At 34.5% G+C, this 11402-nt stretch overlaps 1 protein-coding gene across 18 annotated transcripts in view; it reads right to left on the bottom strand.

Moving 5' to 3' along the window:
* The window catches only part of ANK2 (ankyrin 2), a 617273-nt gene that overhangs the window by 28931 nt on the left and 576940 nt on the right, over window positions 1-11402 (bottom strand). For 14 of the 18 annotated variants that reach the window (XM_058549938.1, XM_058549940.1, XM_058549939.1 and 11 more), the window contains 5 exons: window positions 8973-9201; window positions 8084-8209; window positions 5484-5606; window positions 3492-3524; window positions 1546-1567 (listed from right to left, as the gene is read on the bottom strand). In XM_058549938.1, the coding sequence (XP_058405921.1) occupies window positions 1546-1567; window positions 3492-3524; window positions 5484-5606; window positions 8084-8209; window positions 8973-9201 (533 nt within the window). The remainder of the gene's footprint in view (window positions 1-1545; window positions 1568-3491; window positions 3525-5483; window positions 5607-8083; window positions 8210-8972; window positions 9202-11402) is intronic. The other 4 variants (XM_058549935.1, XM_058549936.1, XM_058549945.1 and 1 more) reach the window with 1 other exon arrangement.

Raw genomic sequence — 11402 nt, 5'->3', positions numbered from 1 at the left:
AGATTTTATATCCAGATGAAGACTATTTAATGATTGCCTTGAAAAGAAAACCAAACATGAGCCTATATTTGAAGTTTTTTAAATATTCACAACACCTAGGAGTCATTCAGAAGAAGCCATGGCATTATAGTAACATAGTAACTTTTTTTTTAAAAATGATTGAGCCAGATGGAGGTATTAAATTTTTAATTCCTACTAGCTTGTATCCAAGGAACAAAAAAAAAGGGCCATGTAAATAAACACAGGAGTCCCGAAGGAGAAAGTGGGATGATTAAAATCTCTTGACAAAAAAAAGGAATTAAAGAAGGCAATGATAATTTCACTTTTTTAATAAACAAAAGTGCCTTCTCTTGAGAGAATCAGTATTTCTTGAGGAGATACACTCTGTGAATACGCATATATAAAGATATATTAAAATATTTTATAGCAATACAGATTTGTTCAAATATAAACCAACGAAAACATCCAGAATTTCAAGTATTCTAGGTGAGAAGATTCTCCATTAAACAGGTTCCAATAGCTTAGTAGTAAGTTAAATTGTGCTAAGACTTCAAAAGAAAAAAGGAAAAAAAGCCCTTAGATCACTGTAGGGCCAGGTGACCATATTAAACATGGTTCTAAGTTTTCTCAATAGTACCCTGAAATACAATGAATCAAAATAAATCTTAAAATGAACAAATATTAGAAATTAGAATTTTTTTCTAAAGCATTTGGTGCATAAAAGCAAGAAAGACACCTGAAAAAGTCAACTTCTTCCACACAAGAAGCCAGAGGGCCACAAACTAAAATGTTAATTGAATGTTACAGACCTGAAATGAATTCTAAAATAGCTCTCTTAAGGTCAGGCAGTTCTCTCTATACTAGATCATGTTTGGGATTTGCATCATTATTTAAAATTAGCCCTATAATGACACAGTGTTGTGATTAGCAGTTTCTTCCAGGAGGCTTTAATTTTTGCATTCTTGGTTCTTATTTTTTTCAGAAAGTTTTCACAAAAGTCCGTTAGACCTTAGCCCTAAAGTAGTCAGTTACACTTCACCACAGTAAGAGGTGCGGGGTGGGTGGGGAGGGGGAGAGTTAGCGTTAGCTGAGAACTATTAAGACAGTATCACTTTCGCAGGTGCAGCCTACAAAAATAATGAGCTCTCCACCGAAGTCAAGCGTCGCTTGATATAAAAAGTGATACTGTCAGGTGAGTGCTTGAAAAAAAATGAGATGACAATGCTATGCTAACAAATGAACGAAACTGTAGGGTGATTTCTAAACAAGCATAACAGCAATAGCAGGGTTAATAGGGATATCAAAAAAAGTGAATGCTTAGATGAATAATCATTGCATTCTACTGCTAATTAGCTCACACATTAGATATAGTTGTCATTTAACTGGCCAAGCTGCTTTTCTAAATATATATTAATGATTAATAAGGATAATATAAAAATATAATTATTATAGTGGTTAGTAATGGCAACTAGCTTGCATCTTAATTCATGCTTCTCTTTATTATAGCCAGCTTTCAAACAAACTCAATTTTATTTAAAATCTTACTTTTTTCGGATGTCATATCGATCTGAAAGAAAACATACATAAATTGAACAGTTACCAATAGCGTCTTGTCTCACAGCCCCGGATGCGCACAATAAGCTCCTATTCATATTTACACACACGGGGAGACCCCATCAGCTGGAGGAAGGTCAGAGCAGTTTGCTACAGTTCTACCTGAGAGTCCCCTGATTCTTATCCTACCTTTAAAAAAAATAAATCTCTTTTCTAGACACTATGGATTGAAAGTCCTTTCTAACATGTTATTCCTGGGAAGATATGATCCAAGGTGTATTTGATGTTAGAAATACATATTTATTAGGGAAAAGGCCAGGAAAAGAGGGAAGTACATATTAAACAGTAAGTGTCAATTTAGTTAAGAAACAGAAGGAAAGAACAAATAGCATGCCAGGGTGATACATTCTACAGAAGTAGTTTCATTATCATTACAAGCCAGAATGACAAATCCTGAAAAGAACACAAACTGGATCTATTGCCCTGAAGAGTTCCTGAAAATATTCAATAGAAAAATCATAACGTAATGGAAAAAGCTCATTTGAACTTAGCAAAGTTGGTTTCATAATTGTATTGCTCTTTCAAGAAATTGTGTAGGTATCATTTGGAACAGCTTTGGTGATCGAGTCACCAAGTACAGGAAGGAAATTGAATATGTGAGACAAAGGGACTGCACAGTTGAGGGAAAGAATGGCTTCGGTCTTAGCCTAAGTATATTGTGTATATGGTTATACATGGCAGGATGATGAGTCTATAATCACCCCTCTCGTCCTGCTCCACTGCCAGACATCAGTGAAAAAGTGAATTCAGGGGGAGTCTCTGAACTGAGAAGGCCTAATTTTAAGCTGGTGGGTACAAGGGTACTTATTATATTTTTCTTTATGTTTTTGTATTTCAAATCCTTCAGAATAACACTAAAAAAATAAAACTAGTATATTTGAAAACATTTACTTGTAACAACAACCGCAATTGTCTATCTTAGAAATAAAAACCAATATATTAATAGGTAAGAATAAGGAATTTTCCAATGATTTCTTTCATTTCTATATAATGTTTGGGCGTTTTCAGATCTTTATAAGGGAAACAAACACATACTTGCTTTAACTCTGAAGCAGGTATAATTCAAATGGCTCCTTATTTAAGGTGACCTCTCTAAGACTTGTTTTCTCCATCTATGATATGACAGCAAACACCTCATAGGGGGATTGTGAGCGATCGGTGTTGATGAGGTACGTGGAGCACTTAGTAAAGAGCCTACCTTAAGAAGTGCTCATTATTAGCAGAGTTCTGCACTATAATGTCATTATAGTCTAGTGGATGAACTATATGCTCTTTCAAGTTTTTGGTCTCAGTGGTTCTCAAACTTTGGTCTTAAGACCACTTTACACTCCTAAAAATTACTGAGGAGCCTGAAGAACTTTTGTTTATGTTTTATATATATAAATAAATATCTGTATTACAAATCAAAGCTGAGAAAATGCTAGAACCCAAATGCTAGAACCAAGCACACAATCCAGTGTCAGAGTGATGATGTCATTATATGTAATATAGCTTCTGAAAAACTCCTCTGTAGCTTGTGAGGATATGGGAGTTAAAAGGCAAATAATGTCTCAGTACTACTAAGAAAAAGAGTTTTGACCTCCAGGCATCTCCAGACCAACCTTGAGAACCACTGAGATAAAGGTTTCGTCTTCAGTAGTGGTAGAGAAATATATATTATTGCATAGAGACAGGATATCAGTTTACAGGGAAACTTGACTGTTCTCTGCAGTCCACAAGAGGAGAAAACAGAGGCTCAGAGAGGTGAAGTAAAATCATGACCCTTTAGTTACTAAGTACAATTGTATAACCCTTCTGAGAACGCAGGTAAACCATGTGCTTCTATTACTGGTTACAGCCATGACAGCCATTAACAAGCGACAATGTGACACAATTACCTCTTCCTCCTGTTCTTGATCTGACTCTGATTCCTTGCCGCCCCAAGATGCCATGCAAGATGGGAAAAAAGAGAGCAGGAAGAGCAGAGAGAGTATTTAGAAGAAAAGAAAAGATTAAACACCCTGCCCACAAACATCAACAGGCAAACATACAGTTGGTGCACCCTTATCTTTTCTTACTAATAGTTTATAGAAGACAGACACAAAAATTAAAGAGGATTGACTTAAATGTAAAAGTCTGTAGGTTCAAGAGATAAAAGAGCCAAAATTATACATACACTAATTTATTAGAAAAAAGAACTAAAATTATAAATATACTAATTTCAGATGCTAGGTCACCAGCAGCCTCAAAGTTTGACATTCAATGGATTTAATGGCATAGAAATGGAGATGATAACATCCCAGTCATTACAGAGATCGGCTGAAAATGTTAAAAGCCACAAATAAGGATATGGTGAAATATTTTCAATACTCAGGCAATATTTAGGAGTTCTATTATAATAAAGAGCTACTAAATTCTAAAGTATGTCTGAGGTATACCACGTTTGGCACTTTTTTCTTTTGAGTTACTAAATGAAACGTTGTCCTGGACCACACAGCATTAACAACCGTGTCTGAAATGTCTTGACTTGGAAATATAATGTAATAATAAATAAAATGCTTTCTTTTATAGCACACTGAAAGCTCACTGAAATCAGAGGCAAAGCTCATGCCTCTTTCTCCATCACTCAGATGATTGTCCGCAGTAGTACCTATTTCTTCACAGTTCTCATGTGGCATTCTGCTTCACTGACTCACAAGTGAGCAGCACTACCAACCCAAAGTGCATTCTGCACCACTGGAAGGCAATTAGATTATGCTCACTTGGGTCGATGTACCTCTTGCTGTATTCAAATTCTTGGAATGACATGTAAATTTACATATTCAGATAATATTTCATTTTTATCATTTAATAAGAATTTACAATATTAAACATGATGCTACAAGCTTTTCTCTATGTGACTGATCTCTATTTACGAGAATAATTAATTAAGAAAAATATACTGTTGGGGGTAAAAAGAAGTATAGGAAATGGTTTGCTTTGTGGAGTCAAGATTTAGGATTTTAAATATATTTCTACTTCTCCAGGTCTCACCTGCCACCATCATGTCCCTCCCCAACCTCTGCTACACACACTGACAACTTGCTGCAACCTCCTATAGGCTGTCATGTGGGACTTTCCATTAAAAAGGGGGTATTGGTTAAAAAAAATTTTAATAAAAAAGAAGTTATCCCCAACATTCAATTCATTTAGTTGCCTTTTTGATTTGATTAGAGTAATCAAGGAGTTCTGTAATAGGGTGAAGTTTGAATAGAAAGTGATATCTGTAGGTAAACTTTGGGTCAGAAATTAATGAATTTTTCGTCTCCAACAATGTTTCAAATATACTCCTTGTAACATGGAAGTGTTTTGTATACAAATCATGTTAAAAGAGTTGAAAAATTTATTTGATACTCCTAAAATATTATAGGTTATAAGATGATCAGGTAATTATTTTAGCTATAAGATAAAATATCATGAGTTGCTCTGAATTTAATAACATAAACCACCTGTGAACTGGTAGTACACAGAAGCTGATGGCTGACAATATTTTGTTAGGGCCAAATGCACTAGGATGGTCCCAGAAGGACACATAAAAACAATAATGAAGATAAAGCCAATTATTTTATTTTTAAAAATTAGTCCAAAAAGTTAAATCTTAAATTCAAATTTTCTCTCTCCCATATCCAATATGTATTTATAGAAATTTTTCCATCAAAATGAATTTAATGTGAAATAAAGTGGAGCTACTTTTTTCCCTACTTAAATGGAAAATCATAAATTTGACAGGGAATCAAAAATGATTGTCTTTTTTGTGCCTGTATTCAGTGTCTTTGATTTTATTTATTTTAAACGCTTTGAAAATCAAATCTCATAGTGCCTAAATTGCACTATAGCAGATCTTACAATACCTTTGTATAAATTGGCAGGGTGATGTTTAAGTTGCAGATAGCTTGATGCACCAGGCCTCTTGTGGATTTTGGCTCTTTCATAAATGATAGTCGTCCGCAAGGTTCCTGAGTTGTATCACGTACCTTGAACAAGAAAGGCATACATGCTTCACCCATACATGACGAATACCATTTATTTTAATTAGATGATACTCAAAAGAATCAGGGAAAAATAAAATTCATTTGATAATGCTAAGTAAGGATTTAGAGGTATTCCTTTTCCTTTTCCTATTATCATTTCAAATGACTTTATAAAAAATCATTCAGCTAAAAAAAATTTTGGTGAAATATACATAAAATTTACCGTTACCATTATTAAATGTACAATTCAGTGGCATTAAGCACGTTCACTGAGTTGTGCAATCATCACCACTATGCAGAATTTTTCATCATCTCAAACGGAAACTCCCATTAAACAGTAACTCCCCATTCTCCACTCCCCCAGCCCCTGGTCACCTCTATTCTACTTTCTCTCTATATAAATTTGCCTCTGCTAGGTACCTCATATAGATAGAGTTATACAATATTTATCCTTTTGTGTCTGAGTTATTTCACTTAGCATAATATTTTCAAGGCTCATTTATGTTGCAACATATATTAGAATTTCATTCCTTTTTATATTGTATTAAAATATACATAACATAAAACATCATTTTAATCATTTTTACATGCACGGTTTAGTAGCATTAAGTACATTCATATTGTTGTCCAACCATCACCACCATTCATCTTCAGAACTTTTTCATTTTCACAAGCTGAAGCTCTGTTTCCATTAAACAATAACTTCCCATTCCTCCCTTCCCCCAGGTTGCCCCTGGCAACCACCATTCTATTTTCTGACTCTATGCATTTGACTACTCTAGGTACCTCATACAAGTGGAAACATACAATATTTGTCCTTTTGTGTCTGGCTAATTTCACTTAGCATAGTCTTCAAGGTTCATCCATGTTGTAGCATGTATCAGAATTCCATTCCTTTTTAAGGCTGAATATAAGTCCATTGTATGTATATACCACATTTTGTTTATCCATTCATCTGTTGATGGATATTCGGGATGTTTCCACCTTTTGGCTACAGTTAATAATGCTTTTTTGAACATTGGTGTGAAAGTAACTGTTTTTTGGGGAGTCCTTGTTTTTAATTCTTTGGGGTATATATACCTAGAAGTGGAATTGGCGGATCATATCCTAATTCTATGTTTAACTTTTTTGAGGAATCATCATACTGTTTTCCATAGCAGCTGCACCGTTTCACCAGCAATGCAATAGGGTCCCAATTTCTCCACATCTTCACCAACATTTGTTATTTTCCGCTTTCTTTTTTTTTGGATAATAGCCATCCATCCTAATGGGTATGGAATGGTATCTCATTGTGGTTTTAATTTGAATTTCCATAAGCTGTTGAGCATCTTTTCATGTGCTTATTGGCTATCTGTATACCTTATTTGGAGAAATGTCTATTTGAGTCCTTTGCCCATTTCTGTATTGGGTTGTTTATAGAATGACTTTGCACATCAATGATATCAGAAATTAGCTTAATTATATAGCTCTTTGTCTTAAATGAATCCATTACCCCTCAGCAGTAACTACTTAATGTGGTGATCTGATAGAACCTATCTTTAATCAGGGAAAATAATCGAACCAGAAATGGCACAATGAAAGACTGAGTAGAAATCTTGGGAAAACATAATAGATTTAAAAAAACTTAAAAGAAGTTTACAGACACATACTTGGAAAAATCATGAAGGGTTAAAATAATAAAAGGCATCATTGCTGATAAACTGTTTGGGAATTAGTAGTCTGAAGTAGGACTAGTAAAATACTGATGGAGACCAGCTTCTATCTTGGAAGGATCTTGTGAGGACTGAGCATTAGGACCTCTAGATTAGTGAAATAACATTGTGAGAAATGGGGAAAATGAGTGGCTGGAGAAATAGAGCAGAATAGAATTATTATTTCCTTTTTATTGGAATCTAGAATGCAATGTGTATATATCACTGCCAAATTCCTAATTCGTATTAATATTCCTAAACAGAGATAACAAATTCTTGGGGCATTAAAGTCCATAAATTTTTGTTGAATTAATTTATGAAAGTATATCCAGTTTATAGCTCTATCTGGGATAATCTCTTATTAGATTAAGTAAGATCCTGGTTCTTTTGAGAGCTTTTATTACCAAAAGTTGTCTCTTAGAACTCTTTTGGTCTCCACATTTGTGAAATTCATTTTTAAAATTTAAGCACAAATATTTAAAAGATATAATAGTAAAAAAAAAGAGAGACTTCCCTTAAAATTTGGGTAATGGCCAGTTTTTCTAATTAATGAATTGGCTATTTGTCTTCATTCTTAGTTTTAAACACTAAAACTAACTAAAAATTAAGGTTGATTTTGAACTTCAAAAATAAAAATGATTGGTTTTCCAGGACTTTAAAATTTTACAGATATGGTTAAAAAAAATCACTGGAAATGATTGAAAAGCAAATATTCTCTCCTACCGAAGGAAGTAAAATCCTTGCTTGATCTTGAATAAAATGCATTACAAAATTCCATGTAAAAATTACCTTGACAAAGAGAGGAAGTCTGTTTTCTTTGAAGGCAAAAAAACTGAATATATGATGTTGGCCACTCTTGGTTAATGGCACTAGATTGCCAAAACAATCAACATAGATGGGTTTTCCTTCTAATACCTGGTGAAAACAGAGAAAAATAACACAGAATATAACAGCTGCAATTATTACTTGTTATTTATGTAAAGACGTGGTGGTGCTACTTGGAACATTAAAATTCCTAGAATATACATACAGCGATCTTTAAATTGATACTGACATTTTGTGTCATCTGTGACAAAGCACATACTCCAAATGCACAGTGCTATTGAATGTTAACGTTCTCATTTCTAACAGTGTATCATGTTACCCCCCAAAACCAATATATCTTTAAGTCCTAAATTTAAATTTCTGATTAGGTAATTTTCAACATCACAATGAGCCAGGTTACTCGACTTCAATATCCAAAGGTAGACACTGATAGAAAATTCTGAAATAAGAAAAAGTAATGTAGAAAAGCCCTGGATATCGTAATTTCACATTTACACAAAAAATACTTCCCAGGCTGTTTTCTCTACTATCAAAAAATAATAACAAGAAAGAAAGATAAAAACATCTAAACTGTTATAGTCATTTACATACTTTATCAATAACTCATGATTTTTCCCAAAATAATCTTTACGAGAGTCCTTTTACCTCCTCACATACACTGAGACGATCCTATAGGATAGGTCCAAACTGGCTAAAAACGGCTAATTTTGGACCCTGGCCTTTTAACTGATCAAGATGTGAAAGGGTTTTTTTTAAATTTATGACTCTATTTATTAAATACTATTTTAAATATAATCTATTAATAAAGGTACAAGCAACATATCAACATCCATTGTTTTTTTAATTCGAGTACCTCCACATCCCTGCTCCTGGCCACCTCAGCGAAGTTTTCTTGTTGTTCCAGGGTCTTATCCACTTTATCATCTGTCATGCAGAAGCATCTCAACCTGGCTTCAATGGGGTCATGTGATTTGGCAAACACTACAAATTTGGCCATATACGGGACACAGATAATTTCCCTATACACTTGAGATGCAAAGGTAACGGATTCCTGGATTTGTCGACAATCTATCAGCCAGAACCTAGAGAATGAAATAAAGGCCAGTTATCTAAGATTTAAAGTATGCCAGTTGAAAAAAAAAATAAACACTTCCTTCAATATGATCAAAGTAGTCAAATGCTTCTTGGAAAAAGAAAGAAGTGAGAGAGGGAGATAATGAGAGAAAGTAAAAGTAACGGGAAAGAAAGGGAGGGAAGGCAAGAGAGAAAGATGTGTCGGGCGTTTAAGACCAACTATTAAATACTGCATTTGTAATTGTCTTCCTTGGACACTCCCCTGAGTACTCAACTTTCTGAAATATACCTTCAGTGTTCTGGAATCTTTCAGTGGTGTACGTCCATATAGGACATTATGACAAGTATCTCACTGGATGTGTTTCTATTTTCCTCAGTTCCCCATCCTAGTCTTCATTTCATTTCCTGAAACTCCTGTCTAGTCAGCTTTTCCTCATCTCCTCATTCTTTTCCAATAACCTCTCCAGTCAGCAAGGTTAGATCAATCCAACCATTTTCGAAAATCTGCTTTTGCTCCAGAACTCCTAGATATTGCTGAATAGAATTCACAGAAGAAATTATTAGCTTTGTGACTAATTTATGATTTCTAAGCTCAGCTAAGTCTGTGATGTTTCTTGGCAACTTTCTCCTCAGGTATCATTTTATTCAGCATGGTAATGTTGCTAAACCTTTATGACCCTCCTCGAGCTTCCCCCTCACCTCAAGCCCTAAGAAAGATAACTCCACTGAGAAAGTAGAGGCCACCAGATGAATATTTTTTTCAATTTACTATTTATACGCTTCCAAAAATTTATTCCATATCCTCTTGCTCCAAAATCTTTCTCCATCAATGATCACCCTCCTTCTCTTGACTCATTTCCCATAATCTTTAAACATTCCTGAGATTTCCTTGTCCTCATAGCCTCTTTTCTTCAAGCTCCTGATCCATTTCTCTTCTTTTTTTTTTTTTATTAGTTTTTGGTAAAGTATATATAACATAAAATTTACCATTCTAACCATTTTTAGTGTACAATTAATTGGCATGAAGTACTTTTACAATACTGTGCAACCATCACCACTAGCCATTTCCAGAACTTTTTCATCATCCCAGAAACAGAAACACTGTACCCATTCAACAATAATTTCCAATTTTCCCCCTCACCCCAGCCCCTGCTAACCTCTATTACAGTTTCTGTCTCTACCAACTTGTCTATTGCAGGTACTTCATATAAGTGAAATCGTGTAACATTTGTCCTTTTGTGTCTGGCTTGTTTCATTTAGCATGATGTTTTCAAGGTTCAGCATAGTTCTGGCTCTTGGCAGGCACTCAATATTACCTTCCTCTTTATACTGATTCAACCATATTTTATTCATTGTTTCTTCAATTGTCTGGGAGTTAAATTATTAATACAATAGCTAAATAACTCCTGACTTCTTGGTTGCCCTACAAGGCTTTCTATAAACAACGTTGTCAACCAACATTCCAGCATTATTTCTGAATTATAGACCTCATGGATCATTGTTGCTATACCCCAATACCCTTTTACATTCTATCTCTGCTCATGTGACTTTCTTTTCCATTTTTATCTGCCTAGTAGGTTCCTACATGTCTCATGAGTCACCTTTTCTTGGACATCCTCTCTGACTACCCCAATGTGAACACCCTCCTCTGAATTCTTTTAGTACCTCTGGTGTACCTCTCATTCAGAACTTGTCATTTTCTGGCATTAGAGTGTAGGTGCATGAGTGGCTGAGCATGCTGATACACAGAACCAGAGACAATAATTGAGCCCTCTGGGTGGCTGGAACTACAAACGTGTGCCACCACACCCAACTATTGCTGTGCACTGTTATCGAATTATTCATGCATTTCTATCCTTTCTTTTTCCTTTGAATAGGAATTTAAGCTTTAACCACTCAGCTTCAGTTTTCTCATCTGTAAAATGGACATAATATATCTTGGCCTACTTGAGTCAGAAAGTTGTTATAGTAATCAAATTAAATAAATGGGAAAATGCTCAGCAATCCATTAAAGATCACGCAAATGGAAACTAATATTAATAAACTTTGTGCATATGAAATAAAACTAGATAGCTTCAGCTTTTCAAAGATGTGTGATACATAAATGAGTAATATGTAAATGTTAGGATACATAAGAGTCACTGAAACCCCTAAATCATTTAAGCAAATCACAGTGGACTCTGTGTTTTTGTTATTGTTCTGTTGGAAA

The sequence above is a fragment of the Diceros bicornis genome, chromosome 11 (genome assembly GCF_020826845.1).
Source record: "Diceros bicornis minor isolate mBicDic1 chromosome 11, mDicBic1.mat.cur, whole genome shotgun sequence".
Classification (NCBI taxonomy): domain Eukaryota; kingdom Metazoa; phylum Chordata; class Mammalia; order Perissodactyla; family Rhinocerotidae; genus Diceros; species Diceros bicornis.
This window is presented reverse-complemented; position numbering and strand designations above follow the sequence as displayed.